This window comes from Chlamydotis macqueenii, chromosome 19 (assembly GCF_036417535.1).
Source record: "Chlamydotis macqueenii isolate bChlMac1 chromosome 19, bChlMac1.mat, whole genome shotgun sequence".
Classification (NCBI taxonomy): domain Eukaryota; kingdom Metazoa; phylum Chordata; class Aves; order Otidiformes; family Otididae; genus Chlamydotis; species Chlamydotis macqueenii.
Genome location: NC_141574.1, coordinates 7,376,794 through 7,392,408, shown reverse-complemented (window position 1 = coordinate 7,392,408; position 15,615 = coordinate 7,376,794). Strand labels below are relative to the sequence as shown.

At 44.6% G+C, this 15,615-nt stretch overlaps 1 protein-coding gene across 7 annotated transcripts in view; it reads left to right on the top strand.

The window, feature by feature from the left end:
- Nucleotides 1-15,615, top strand: part of RFFL (ring finger and FYVE like domain containing E3 ubiquitin protein ligase) — a 33,033-nt gene that overhangs the window by 12,939 nt on the left and 4,479 nt on the right. For 5 of the 7 annotated variants that reach the window (XM_086763392.1, XM_086763394.1, XM_086763391.1 and 2 more), the window contains 3 exons: nt 7,665-7,855; nt 13,073-13,477; nt 15,337-15,420. In XM_086763392.1, coding sequence (XP_086619518.1) covers nt 7,670-7,855; nt 13,073-13,477; nt 15,337-15,420 — 675 coding nt within the window. In that variant the 5' untranslated portion in view covers nt 7,665-7,669. Of the gene's footprint in view, nt 1-117; nt 653-7,664; nt 7,856-13,072; nt 13,478-15,336; nt 15,421-15,615 lie in introns of those variants that run through there. The other 2 variants (XM_086763393.1, XM_086763396.1) reach the window with 2 other exon arrangements.

The window sequence follows — 15,615 nt, the reverse complement described above, 5'->3', positions numbered from 1 at the left end:
CTCTGTGGTAAATGGATGTCACTTCCTTGATTAAAATGCTGGTGTGCGGCCAAATTCTCTTCCTTTGGGCTCGCACGCTTGGAGAAGCAGCACACCTAGTTAAGCGCGCATGCTGTTGAATCCAGTGGTGTGCCACGCTCCTTGAACTGGTTCCTGGTCAGATGTGTTGGGATGTGCAGCATCTCCTGCCTTCCAAGACACCTGGCACCCATACGTAGAGGCTTTTGAAGGTGGAGAAGCCCAGATGCAGCTGTGTTGTGCTGTGTTAAAGAGAGTCTGAAGATGGATTACCAGAAGGCACAAGCTGAACTACCGGCCGTGTACTGTCCACGTTCAACGGGGAAGGTCTAGGCGGTGAACAGGCACGGGGTGCCAGTATCAGCCTGCTCCATCCTGCATCAAAAGCAGCTGGTGGATGTGAGTATGCAGATGCTGTTCAAGTCTAGCAACTGCTAGCCCTGACGTGCCTGACGGCGTAGGCACTCTTGGATGCACAGAAGCCTGACCAAGACGCCACAGAAACTAACCTGGACACCCAGTTCTGACCGTGCGTGGTGCAGATTGACCTGAATGCCCTGTCCTCTGCCTTTGTAGCTGGCTGGTTTCTCACCTGGAAAATTTTACACTGACATCAAAGTTGCTGATCAGACTGGTGAGCAATCATGTATTTGTCTTTGTAAAGATTATTAGTATTGCATACTTAGATAATTAAAGATGTGAAATGTCTCCAGACATTTTGAAGGCACAGAACAAAATGGAAAAATGTCTCCTCCCTCCATATCAAAATTTCAGTCTCTCTTCCCTCTGAACACTCATGTTGCTAGCTGTGCTGGTATTTATGTACGTATTTTTGCAAGATGTGCGTGTTGTCACCTTAGGCACATGTGAACTAGTACCTTTACTCGTAAATTTTTATTTTTTTTTGTTTTTCTATCCCTACGTAAAAATTTAATATGTTCAATCCAGTTGTATATACCAAATGAGATTTGCAAGCTTTGTGATGGCCGGCCAGGGCTGGTCCCCACTCTTCGTTTTCTTACGCTTTTTTCTGGTTAAGACACCACTTCTGCAGATGTCATGCTCAGCCTGGCAACCTGCCTCCATCCCTTCTGCCTCCTCCAGTGGCTCATGTGCTGACTTTTCCACCTGTCCCAGCATATGGTTGCTCCCATTTATCATAATTCAGCACTGTGTGCCTGTGGCACAGGCTGATAAAAATAATAGTTCATGGATAAATGTCATTTGAGCAGATTATTCTATAGCTCCGTTATCAAGGAAACACTAATTTTTGATGCAGCAAGCTATGAGTTCAGTTTGTAATTGGTAGATTAGCAGTGAAACTAATTTTAGCAAGGCACGTCTTATCAGTGCAGGTTTACTTGAAGGGGTGGGCGGAAGTAAATTGTAACAATGAGCAACTGTGCAATGCTGTTAATGAGGCACCAAGAAGGTTAACTCATTAATTACTTAATCATTGCAAACCAGCATTCGTGAAAGTGAGTTCTGATGAATTTGCAGGGGATACAGCATGGAATAATAATGCAAAAATAGTAATTTTAAATGTGCTTTAGCAAAACATTAGTATTTTAAAGCCACACTGTCATCTTCTGGCTTCCTGAATAGGTTTTGGTGGTCTTTTAGCTGCTAGAAATGGCCAAAACTACTGCTTTTGTAAATAGTGTTAATCCCAGTCCTGGTGTGTTGCCTTGAAAGTGATGTCTTGCCAATGAATGTGGGCTTGTGAGTTTGCTCTTGTGGAGGCACACCACGGAGAACAGGTTGGATACGCATTGTTGTGTAGCATCTGTACCCGAAGCATGCAGACCTTGCTGGATTCTGCAGTTTGGCAGTGACCTGGTGTTTGGCAGAGAGTGAGGGCAAGGTGGAGAGAGGAGACTGAGGCACTCTGCACTAATCTCATGGAAACTGCTGAGAAACCGGAGAAGACAGTTGGGGATCATAGAGGGCTTCTGAAAGGTAGTGAGCAGGTAGTCCAGGAGGATGGCCTCTTGAAGAATGAGACGGAGCTTGATGGTTCGGGGAGCTAACAGAGAAGCAGCTCATTCTGGTGAACAGAGTCCTCCTCTAAATCTGGAGGTGTGAGGGCAGCTGATAGAGCTAAAGAGCAAGCACTATTGTAGGAAAGCATGTCCTAACAAAGCTGCTGTTTGTCTTGCATCTCCCTCCCTTTTTGGCACTCTTCTCCATTCGCAGTAGCCTCAAGGGTCGTCAGCCCTGATGTTCCAGCGGTGGAAGGCCTCTTAGGAGGAGGAGGAACACTTGCTGTGGCTTCTCCTTATGTGAGAGCAAAATCAACTGCCCGTGGGAGCTCAGTTTCTTTTGATCCCTTAACTCAAGTGTCTGTTGGGGCACTCCAGCCCCCAAATTCCTGAGCAGTCACGAAAAGAAGCCAAACACAGTCATGAAGAGCTTTATTATACAGAGCTGAAAGCTCAGTGATTCCGAGATGTTCATTTTGCTTGTTCTAGTCCCTTACTGTTTGTATTCTTAGGAAAATAAAGGGAAGGTTTATATTCAAACATAAACCACAGTTTTCCTATACAGCCAAAGCCAACCCTTTGATAGAAATCCACAAAGCACGTGTAATAAATCCTGAATGTAGACAGTGATCTCTGACACTCCAGACAGCAAGGTTACGGCATTAATACTGCATATATAGTGAGGACCTGAGTTCACATGCTGCTTTTAATGAAGATGGAAAGTATAAAAAATCCAGGCTTGCAGCATGAATACTATCTTCAAGTGTATGAGAGGAAAACTGACATCACTGGTATTTCCTCTGGAATTAAATCACGCTTGCAAATTTAAACAGAACTGATGGTGATGCACAGAACATGTTAATGAACAGGTGGTGCAATGAATTTCACTCTTCTGTTTAAAATTGGTAAAGAAAGTCACAGCTTTGGCAGCCTCATACTGAGGGGGGAAAAAAGGCAGTATGTCAGAACGTGGTAGTGTGCTAGCGGTGCCTTGCCCACAGACCATGGCAAGTAACTCCCTTCCTCATCCGATATTTATTGGATTTCTTCTGGCTTTTTCTTAAAGAAACTGAGGGAGGAAGATAAGACGATCCCCCTTCCTGAAAACAAGCCTAGCACGATGATCGCTGTGCGGGTGCACGTGGTTGCCGGGCCAGGACAGAGTGTTTAATCTTGTGTCTCCACCCTTGGTGAAGCTCCTTCTCCCTTTGCTCTTGCAGATGCTCCAAGCACAGCATACAGTCAGGATTTAGGGCAGGTACCTGTTGGCTGCCAGAAGTCATCTGCTGAGCGCCTGCCGTATGGATTTTGGTTTCCCAAACCCACGCCCAGCTGCACGGTTAAAAACAGTATTTTCTGTGGCTCCCCTTGGCCGGTATGAGCATCATGTCCAAGAATAATGAAGACTCCTGATATCAGTAATGCCTGTAACGTTAGTGATGCCAGTAAATCAGCATCTTTTATTCAAGAAGTTGCTTGAGAATTCCTGAAATCTGTGGTGGTGTTGACTTTTCCAAACTGATATGTTAATCCGAGTCAGGTTACTCTAAGTGCTTACCAAGCCCAGGAGCACAACAAAGTAGCAGCTCTTTCTGCTGGTAAATTTTGTGGCTAAGCCTTTCTTTGTCACTTCAGTGTAACTGGGGAGCTCCTTGCATGCGAAGCAGCTGTTCATCTGGAAAGGACTGATGGGCTTGACACAGGGCAGGGCTTTCTAGTTATGATGCTCAAACTCTGTCAGATCTGTACCACCAACCATCTGTCAAACATTGCTTGCAGAAGTGATCAGATTCTGGATGGTGCTGACCATGTTCCTCTGAATGGGTAACAAAATAAATAAGGGGATAATTAGGCTGTAGCAGACATTGTGGGGATAGCTAGGAAATTGCCAGCCTGAAATTTCACCGTGAAATTCTGCTTGCCGCTAGCAGTCCTCTCCCACTGGCAGTGCTTATTTCCTCAGGTCTAAAACGGACACTGTGCAGAACAAAGGAAAAACCTCTCCTGAAGCAGCTGCTGAATCTTACCTGCCTTTCTTCTTGTTGTCTTAGTGCAGCTGTAGGCACATACAGAGGTGTTTTAGCATCTTAAGGCTCGGTCATATCTGCCTGGTATTATAACTGCCAGTTAGCAGAGCTTTCCCTAACTGGTGGCAGCATTTTAAGTTCCCATGTACTATCCACTGCACGTTCCAGGGATCAACACTGTAATTCTTGCTTTTCAGCTGTTGTGGTCTCCTGGGAATTTGGAAATGGTGCCAGATGCCTACAAAATTACCTGGGGCAGTGTTGACTGAGATGGAGAGCGTGATGCATGGGCAGAGGTGGAAACGTCTGGGAGCAGCCTAAGCCGCAGCTGGAGCGGGCTGTGGCATCGGTGTCCCCGACCGGCATGCAGTGTGGAGAGGTGACGGTTGCTGGCTGGCAGGTCTCTCTCTGTGCCTGGAGGAGAGTCTCTCTTTGTGCAAGAGCTGACGGTGGCACAAAAGTGACATGGGACGCCAGCTCGCAGCACAAAGTACGTGCTCGGCAGGAGCGCACCAGCCTCCCGGGATGCTGGTAGCGAAGTGAGAGCTGTCCGTTTCTGTGTGGCTGTCAGCCATCGGCACCAAGCGGTTTTCAGCAAAGTATCTTTATCGATGTAAGTGCTGCATGTAGACAAGCCCTGACTTAAACCGACACCTATGTGTTGAGGTCCTCAAGTAATTAAAACCTGGCTTAGGCTGCTACAGGCTGGAGTATCGTGCTGTGTTGTAGGAATGGCTGTTGTGCTTCCGTGCCCTCCTTTCTCTTAAAGGTGGGAGATACCTTTGGAGAAGTGTTCCAGATCAGAGGACAGTCCTGGTTATTAGCTGTTTGTGGATGTTGCCCTTCCGTGCTTCTGTAGAGGAGCAGGATTAAGGTTCTTCTAAAGCAACATCTAAGCCTTTTTTCAGTCTCTTCATTTCCTGCCAATTACACAGAACTACAACTCCAGCTGAATGCTGAGTTCGGTCTTATTTTATCCTGGTTTGTGCACTCCCTAGTGTTTTCCTTCCCAGTGTTTGACATGTTGCAATGTACCGGAGTGATTTAGAGGGCTGTCTTTTTTAGGAAAACAAAGTTTTGGGGGCAGGCAGTAGCATTTGTGTATTCTGTTATCGTGGGTGGCCTTCGGTTTGCCGGGGTCCAAACAGGAAGAGAACTGACTACGGACGCAGTTTTCCACTGCTGTGGAGGCTGTGAGTACTTGTTTCACTGCGCAGCTTTCCAGTTGTTTAGGTTTGAAATTCCTAGGAGCAAATTAAACCTCCAAACAGCATAGTTTGAAATAGCAATTCAGTATTTTTGCAATAGAAAGGATGTGTTAACTTCTGAGTGGGAGATTGCTTGAAAATTAACGTGCAGGAAAAAAAAATTGTTTTTTAATGTATGATATCTAAAGTGTGTGTTTTGATTGCAGGGTAGAGCTAATAAAAATGGATAATAGGTTATTTCTGTTCGTGGAATGCCTCTCTCCATGTATTTATTAAGTGATAATTACCCCTGCTTACACAGGATGAGTACTGTGGCACGTGAAATGATGTGAGGCTACGACACTCCAGTTACGCCATTAATGGTTTCAGGCTTCAGATCCCTGCGTGCCAGTAAGAATTCCCACTGGTTTTCATTGATTCTTGTTTGTGCCTGTAAATAATAACTACGTTTAAGCTTGTTGTCTTCTGACACCAGGTTTTGTACACAGGGATGTAACACGAATCAGAGTTCTTGGTGGCCTAAAAAATCTCAGGATGGTGACATCCTGAGTGTTTTCTGTGCAGGACACACACGTTCCTTCCAGGGTAGTTTGCTACCCGAAGCTGCTGGGGAAGCACAGCAGCTTGCTTTTTATGTCTGAGAACAACTCCAAATGATGGGGGAGGAGGATGGTCAAGGCATCTCCAAAATTTTATGTCAGTCCTCGGTGAGAGGCTAGTAGGGCACAGAGAACATAATGCTGCTCTAGTGTTGTGATTTACGGGGTTTGATAGAGTCGGGAGTTGATGGCTTTGATATCACGGATATCTGTAACAACAGCGTTACGCCCTGGGTCTGTGCTGTGCCTTTGGTCCCTCCAGCAGCCAGCTGGTGCTCCCTTTTGTCTAACACTGCGGCATTGTGCGCATCACTTACGCTAAGAACGGTTTATCACGTCATGAATCTGTAGGTTTTCACTTAAAGATTAAAATCTGCTGAGCCTGCAGGGCAGAGCTCATGGGTAAGCTTGCCATTGTGGGTTTTGAAAGGCCTGTGTCCACTGCGGGACAGCGGTGACTGTGACGAGCCAAATTCAGCTAGCTTTTTGAAAGGACTAAAGATGCCACTAAAGCTACAGATACTGGAACAGCACCAAACTGCAAAAGCGTCCCAATTCAAGTGCATCAATCCCAAAGACTTAATTTAAAATAAAAAAAAAATTCATCGGGACAGTATGTTATATGCTATATATCTGTTATATCTTATACCCGATAGCCTTAGGACTCATACCAGGCCCTTTCCTTGGGAATGGGGAGTTTTACAGTGGCAGTGCTCACTGAGGCAAAAGAAATGCAGTGGCTGTGTAGCTGAGTGATGATTTATTTCCAGAAGTTTATGAAATCGAGCAGTAGCTGAACGCTATCAGTAACGGACCTGGTTTTTTAAGACATAGAAGAAGCACAGTCCAGGAACTACAGAGTGAATGCAGAAATGCACAGGAGGCAGTTTGTATTCTGTTTACCAGTAAGTGATGACACATGGTGTAGGCTCTAGAAACTGAATGCCCAGATTAATTCAGATTTCTTTGTAAACTCCTAAAAGCAAGTTTATAGCAGTGTGTTTCTGGAATACTGCTGCGTGGGTGGTCTTAGACTCCAAAAGTGTGCGTTTTGCACTGGCCTGTTAGGATTTTAGGTAAGTGTATGTGTGTGTATATATAATTATCTGGCTTGCAAAAAAAATAAACAAGTGATGATGTGTGTCAGATGCAATTGTTTTCCCAAGTAAGTTACTAGAAGCTAATATTTGATTTTTTTAAACGTTGCTGACATTTACTTGCTGTGTGATGATTTAGCCTTGTAATGCTGCAGAGTCATTTGAGAACTGGCTTTTGTTAAATCAGTGGCTCCCGTGTCTTTGTCTTTTATTTTGTCTTTTTAGATTTGTAGCTGTAAATCTCTAGAGGGATTTAGAATAAAATTGAAGAATACCTACCTGTGATCTTGCTGCTGATTTTATTTAAATAATGTATGAGACATAATTGGAGTTCCTGTTTGCTTTTCCCAGTGCACAAAAAAACAAAGTCGGTTTATTACGGCTTGCATGGAATAGAGACAGCCTGTTACAGCAAACTTGATCTTAGGAGTCTTACGCAGCCAACTGCAACGCAAAATCCATCTTATCTTTGCTGTCATCTCTTAACTCTAAGAAATTCCAGTAATAACTGTCCTCAGCTGTATTTGTCCTTTCTCACCAGAGGCGTACCACGCTGCTGAACGTGTGGTTGTCGCGTGTGCCTGTAAGTTTGAGGAAAGATCAAAATTCACAAACACACTGTAAAAAAACTAATTGCTGGTGGGAAATCTAAATATGCATGTAATACTTTGTTGTTACTTTAGCTGACATATTGCTTCCCATATCATTTCTAATGTCTCTTTTCCACTTTCAGTTACTATGTGGGCAAGCTGCTGTAACTGGTTTTGTTTGGATGGCTCGCCTGAAGAGATGCAACCGCAGCCGCAGCAGGGAGCCAGAGCCCAAGCCTATTCCAACCCCGGGTACAGCTCCTACCCGTCTCCCACTGCTTCGGAGCAGGGCTGCAAAGCCTGCGGGGTGCGCTTCGGCAGCGCCTCTGGGAAGGTGAGTCACCAACGTCTTCTGTGCTACCACTGACGTGGGGAGCGGTCGGTTTGACTGCAGTGTGCCGTCCGGCTTCCATTTATTACAAAGAGCCAATTTGAAAGGAGACAGGTGCACGGTAGAGGCCTCTGATTTGAGGACGTACTGTATGGGAAAAGACAGCTTGCTTTTGCTTCTGTGTCTGTAGTCATTCGTTCACAATGAGCAGACCTAGTTAAGGATGACTGGAAATGTGGTAGCTAATCTTCAGTAGGCTTGGCTTTCCCAGGCACTGAAAGAACACCGAACTACTTGTAATCATTTAAAGGAGCAGGGACTTGAGCATGAGTTTTTTGATTTGTTTTAGAAAAAGCTGCCCTTTAAAAAAAAAAAAAAGTAGCAAGAAGTTCAGCAATCTGTTTGTGCTTACAGTGAAGCAAGCTCTCAGTATCTTTTCCAAACTATTGTTGCTCAAACTAAAAAGCCGCATAACTTCATCGAGAGTGTGTGTTGAACTGCTGAAGCTTGGAGCCAAATAAAAATCCATTCTATGTTGTTTGTAAACTTTATTTGTGAGCATATAGATGCTAAAGTAACTGTTGCCACAAGATTTTTAATTAGACGGCAAATCCTGTCTGGGACACTATTTGGGCATGATGGTTCCTGTAATGCTGCTTGAAAAACGTTTTAGTGAGGAAGGCTGTTCAGAGTCCAAACTCTGGCTTAAAAAGTGTCTTACGTATAGCATGTTAATGAACTTAATAATGTCAGAACTTAAAAATTACAGTGAATTTTGGCCACAGCCCTTTTAGATTAGGTGGGGAAATTAATAAAGTGGTCCTTCTTGCATCTTTTTATTCAGGCATGCTGGCACATATCTGAGAAATTTTAAGTCTTGGCAGAGCTGTTGCTTTCTATTCAGAGAACAACAGGGATGTTTATGCATTTTTGCACTGAGAAGTGTTATTGCTCCAGAAATCACTACAAATTTAAATTTTGGTAATATATTTTGGGAGTTGGGTATATATGTCAATAAATTTTTGGATATGTAAGTATGTTTAGACTTTCCCTGACAGTAGAGAGACTGAGTCAAGGGAGAATGGTGCTGTCACTGCACGTGACTCCACGTAGCGTGGTCTTTAACATTGTCCTCACTAGAGTGATGTATCTTTGGGAACGCTTGTGGAAAGAATTATTCTGAATGCAGTGCTTACTCTTCTGCACAGCAGCAAGTAGTGGATGTAGACTGTTCTGCTCTTGAAATGAAAGCAATTAATGCAGTTAAGTATGGATTATGCAGTAGCAGTGCTGGAACCAGGGTCCCACGTTTCTGGTGTCTCCTGAAAGGTGTTCTACTATAAGCTGTGTTTAAAGCAGTCTCTTGTGTAAGAGTCAGCAGTACCGCTCCAGATACGTGAACACATCCTGACTGACTGGGGCTAGGTCAAGCTCTGGTGTGCAAATCGTAGAGGATCTGCTGAAGCAGTTAAAGAGTTTCTGCCCCCAGCAGACTTCCCGGGAGCTGGCTGCTGGTGTAACTGGGGCAGCACGGTACAATGTGTGCTTGTGTCCCAGCGGCTCCCATGTGGTGCAGACCATCAGGGAAAATGAGTTTGAGGTTTATAGAATCATAGAATGGTTTGGGTGGGAAGGCACCTTCAAAGCCCACCCAGTCCAACCCCCCTGCAAGGAGCAGGGACATCCCCAACCAGATCAGGTTGCTCAGTGACTCAAGCCTGGCCTTGAACATTTCCAGGGATGGGGTTCCAGGGATTAGGTTCTGTATTGTGAAGGGCAGCTCCTAAACCTTCCTTCCACCTTCCTTCTGCCCTCAAGACTGCTGAGCAGAAATCTCTGGGACTGAGCTGAGCTAGGTGGCTGCAGGTGGAAAGCGTAAACAGCTGCAGGAAGATCTGCTAGATCATTCGTCAGTCCTTGCTCTCCAGAAGAAAGCTGAATACTCTTAAAACACTGACATGTTTGTAAGCCATGTTAATTCTTTAATGCTGTTGACCTGGACCAAGAAGTGTATGAAATCCCACTTTGCTGCAATGAGAGCACAGAAAACTCTGCATTCTCTCCCAGGAGAGGCAGGACCTTTGAACTCTACTGTCCAGTTAATGTTTATACTGAAATACAATGGATAAAAATTAATTCCTTCCACACTGGTGGACATAAGGATAACCTAGATGGCTTTAAAAAAACCTAAACCCAACCAACAATGAACAAACAAAAAAAAACCCCAAAGCAGGATGATGGTATCTTACTTGATCTTTTATCATAGTTGTATTTTAACTTTCATATCACATGGCACCTACTAAAAGGATTAGGATAGGGGACGTTTGAAGGGAGCATGTACTTATAAGATGCTTTTAAGTAAGTGTTGGAACATCTTTAAAGGATGTAAACTTTAATTGTGATAGCAAAAATCTGCAGGTTTTTTTTGTGTTTTCCTTCTCTTAGATGACTTTTTATCTTGATTTTCTGCAGCAAACTGATTCTACAAAATTTAAAACAATTTTTCCCTCTCTGATAGAAAGCTATGGCAGGCATTCTTGGTGGATACGTCAGATTTTATTCCTTCCTCCCCCACTTTCTGATTTCAGTGCCGTAAATTGGCTGACATTTTCAGGAAGATGCTTTTCTTTGCATACTTACACTCTAGCTTGCCAGGAGCTTTTTCTGTAAGAATTAAAAAAAACCAAACGACCAACAGTGGCTGTAGTGAAAGCTTGAATGTTGGCATTTCTTCATTTTATCCTGCGTACAGAGAGGAGCCAAGTGTGTCAAAGCCCCATGCTGGTATCTCTGGAGACTGGCTGTTAGAGCAAACACCCAGGAACGGCTTCCATTCCGGGCCGACTGCTGACGTGAAGTGTTTCACCTCTGTGTGACCATCCTGTGACTGTGCTGCCAGTCAGTCAGCATCAATCAGACGCCGTCTGACCTTTCAGTAACGGGTTTAATTTACAACAAGATTTGAAACTAATCGTTCTGAAGAGACCGATGACTTCAGTCGTTGCCCTTTCAGTCGGAGTTCAACAAACACATCAAAGCTGTGAAAGCTGCGTGATGCTGAGATGCGGCGAGCAGCTTCTGTGCGCGTTCCAATGCTTGATGCTCAGATGCAGGCTGGGGAATTTTTTTTTTTCTCTGAAGATGAATCCTAGCGGTGAACTGATAAGCCAGAGATGCACCTGGTTTTATTTTGAGTGCACAATGTATCATTTGATAACTAAGGCAGGCTCGTGTTATTACTGTTAATTGCTTGCAAAAAACACGTTGGATGATGCAGCCCTAGCGCTGCGCTTGCTGACGTGGTGCCTATGCACGTCAAGCCTCAAGTAGGGGGTTTCTGGCTGGAACATCCATGGCTGTACGCCGGATCCCTTTGGAACCGCTCTGCAGCGATGAGGGAGGCTTCCCCTGCCAGACTAAAGCAGGGTTGTTTGGTTTTTGGGTTTGTATTTTTTTCCCCTCAGTTCTTCTGGTGGCTCCCCCGTCAGAGGTGGGTGATTGAGCGAGGGCAAGTGTTGTCAGCGGGGTTATCTTCCGTTACTCTGCCTCTGCGGAGCGTTTGTTCCCCTCCAGACACGCGCACAACCAGCGGTTCCTGCCTCTTCCCTGGACGTTTCCCAAGGAACCGGATTGCTCTTGCAATTGTAGGGGCAAAGAAAGTCAGTTACATACTAATGATTTTTATAATGAGCAATTTAACGAAAACTTCTCCAAACCGGATGGTATGTGGAGATTGCTTTTCCTGTCTTGCTTTGCGATTGCTAAAAGTCAGCTTTCACTTGGCAGGCCCCCAAACGGCAATTTTGAGATGAGGTTTCAAGTTTGCATGACCAGAGATTCTCTCTGTGGTAGAATTTTTCATGTCTTAAAACGCTTAGGCAGGAAATTTGGATTCTTTCCACTAACTGTCATTTAGAGGAAGCCTATTACAGGGTCTAAATGAGAAGCCTGGCAGTTCCAGTTGTAAGGGGGTGGGGGGGGCAAGAGGGCTGCCGAGCTGCAAGGGGATCAGAAGGAACTTGTGTGAGCAAGTAGGACATCTACACCTTTTAAAACATGACACATGCTTGAAGTTAAAAATGTTCTTTAATCGCTAGAAGCAATTGAAGTCTCTTGAGTTTTTATTTGTTGCTCCTCCAACTCCGCATGTGTATTTTTCCTAGCGTGGCTCTGAAGGGTCAGGATGTCGGGATTTCATAGAGATGCTTGTCTGCTTGGAGGCTGTGAATTAGCATTTTTAACCAGCACTGAAACCAGTTCTTTCTTCCCTCAGGACTTTTTAAAAGGCACGTAATGCGGCTGTTCTGCTGCTATTCCTATTGGAAAATGTAGAATTTGACTTTCCAAAGTGTTGAACAGTCACGTTTCTGCAGAAGTCAACATGGACTGTGAGTGCTTGGAACTTCTGAAAATCGAGCCCTAAAACACTAAAAACCAGAATTTAATCTGCAAAGTTCTTAAACATCTGGGGCCTAATATTTCCAAAACTTCCAACACTTTCTGTCTAGCACCTAACTGGCGCACAGGGTGCGTATTATTTTCAAAATAAGCTGGCTGGTTTTGCTGCTTAGATAAAGGTTGAATTCTTTGATGCCTGTGAGACACTATAAGCCTTGCTGTTTCTTTTTTCTCTTATGGTGAAAAAAAGATTCACTTGATGATTGCAACAAACTGGAGGGGAAAAAGGGGGGGGGGAGGTGGGGAATCACTCGTAGCAAGTATTAAATTAATGAAATAATTTATTTTTTTTTTAGTAGTTCCCTCCAATGCTAGAGCTTTCTTAATGCAGAGCAGTAGTTCATTGTTTTATAAAACAATGTGCAGCTAGCTGTGATTTACTTGAAATTTCTGCTGCCTCATAGATATCTCCTGATTCCATCCGTGGCTTAAACTGGATGAACAGGTCTGGAATAAGGTGCAGAAAACTCTTGTCATTCGAGGGAATTGTTTAAAAATATAATGTTTCATTCTGGGTAAATGGAGTGCAAATAGTGCTTTTCTAAGAACTGTGAGGAATCTAGTGATCCGCTCACAGGATCAATCGTTTTCCTCATCTGGGAACATGAGTAACGCACTTGGCACTTTTTCATAAATGAGGAGGTTTTGATCATGCTCTAACAGAGGCTGCCAGATGGTAGGGGAGCACTGCCTGCGGTGGCCCTGCACCTCTGTCGCAGGTTATGGTGGCTTGGTTTGATTCTGCTCCCTTCTCTTTACCAGCACATCTGCTTGGACTGTAAGAAGAATTTCTGTACGTCCTGCTCGAGCCAGCCTGAAGGCGGTCCCCTCCTCTGCCATCTGTGCCAGCGCTTCCGAGCCACAGCTTTTCAGCGGGAAGAGTTGATAAAGATGAAGGTGAAGGATCTGCGAGACTATTTGGCACTCCGTGAGATTTCCACAGAGTTGTGTCGTGAAAAGGAGGACCTGGTATTTCTGATTCTTGGCCAGCAGCCTGTAATTACCCAAGAAGATCAGATAAGAACAAACCCATTTAATACTAGTGCCTCTGGACAGCCAGACTTTGTGGTTCTCCCACCAAGCAGCACAGCGTCTTCTACCTCACGTGATGTGTCTCCGGTGTCTGCAGATCCCATCTCAAGCTCACTAGCTCAGGAACATCAACAGGTACTGTCTCTAGCCAGAAGCATCTTTTGCAAACTCATTCATCTCTATTTTTGGGTTAACTAGTAAGCTGTTGCGTGAGGTTTTCCAAGTAGATAATGTGCCAAAAATATTTTACATTGAAGATGCCTGCTTAAAAAGCAAGGAGGGCTTCTGTTTGGAACAGGTGACAGAATACTTCAGTTGCAATTTATACATGCTCTTCTCAGGTTTGTTTTGAATTTTGAAGTGAAGATCTCACGCTTTCTTACACAGTAATGAGGAAAGTAAGATGAGTTATTTTACGCTGCCTTGCTGCGTAAAACTGGGACTTACTGTCACCAACCCTGATGTGCCACTCCCTTTCTACACCGGTGGAATTTCATTTGGTGGGCAGTGCTGCGTACACTGAACGTTCACTCTGAGAACATCGCTGTTTTGAGATGTGTTTTCTCTGGTGCTCTGGTCCACGCTTGCCATTGCCACGAGATACTCCTGTGACTGGTTCCTTTGGTGCTTGGTGTCTGTGTTAGCACGCACGCAGATCTCTCTTGCGTGTTGATGTTGACAACTTTCTGACAATTGTTTGTAGGTGTTAGATTAAATGGTTGTTATTGTTCAGTTCTTTGGAACTGCAACTGCTGGGGAAGATGATTGAGAGGAGTGAGGTGTTTGGTGTCTTCTGCCCTCAGATGGATAGAAGACAAAAGCAGAGTCTGTTTGTTTTCAGTTTATGATGAACCCTGCAGTTCTGACAAACCTTGTCCAGGGCATTCGAGCTTAATTATTTTTTATTGACTTTGCTTTGTTTGTCTTTCTGCTATTTGGGATGGGAAGTTTACTCAGTGTTTGACATCTGCTCCCGGTCCTATTACTGAGTTAATGGGTGTATTAGTTCCCCGTGGACCAGAGCTGTGAAAGGATATCTACCTTCTGCTTCCTCAGCAGATGTACCTGGTACAAAAGAAGAGTTTTCTTGGGAGGACATTTCTAACAAATCATTAAAAGGCCTTTTCGTTCTCTGTTTTTTTCCCCAGTTTCTACCAGCATGTTCAGCTCTGTTGTCTTCCCGTAGTGCCCCATGATACATTTCACCTTCTTGTTTCAACTTGCATGACATCCTGCTGCAGTTCAGGCTCTTTCATCGTTATTGTTATTCCTCTGCTTTGTAAATATTAACAAGTCACCACTCAGATAAGTGGGATGGTAACATTACAGTCGTCTTTGTCAGCAGGGAAACAACAGAGGGGAACCGTAGCTGCTGAGGGCACGTCAGCTAGAATTACACTGCAGTTCCTTTCATTTTATTAAGAGCTCAAAGCAGCTGCCCCTTCTCATTCTCCAGCTTTGGTGCTGCTGGTCCGTCACTTAGTATCTCCTGTTTCTCCAGTCCAGAACCCACCTGAGGAGGTGTTTCTGTGTGGCGACTGAAAATGGCTTGTAGTCTTTGAGCTGTGTTAGGGCAGACTTACACAGAGCCTTGCACTGAGAGCCGATGTGCCGTCGGAGCTGTGGTCACAACGTGCTGCACTGCGACACGTCTGTGAAGGACTGCATGTGTCTGTGTGTGTGCGTGTATAAATTTGGTCGCCTCTTGACCCAGCCTCACAAGAACACCATGTGGGATCTTGCTGTACAAGTACTCTACCAGGGTTTAAATAAAGCAGGGCTTTTAAAGGTCAGGTGCTGCGCCTCAGTTTCAAAAATTTTTACTTGTTTAAAGTGTATTTGTTTTTGTAAGCGCTGCACAGGAAATATCTTCTGCAAGCGTGCTGCAGTTCGTCCTTACAGTGGCAGGGTTTGCAGTTACGCTGAACTCGTGAGTTTATTTCCCTTTGGACACAGAGATACGCTGTTGGTGAAAGCTTTATTTCCTCTTCTAGGCAAATGGTTATGTGCCTTCAAGCCAAGTCGGTATGACAGGAGTCGAGAATGCAGCAGAAGCACCAGCAGAGGAGGAGACACAGGTTTGTGTGTCCTGGAATTAGATGACAAGGAATACCAGCTGTTCTAGGTTGTGTGTGCCACCACAGAATCGTTACTGGAGAGAGCCGGGTGGTTAAACAGTAATTCAGACTGACCACCAGCAGACCCAGTCAGCCCCTTTCTTTAGCATCATCGTGTCCTCCCCAGATAGAACTGCTGTCACTTGGACACTGTAA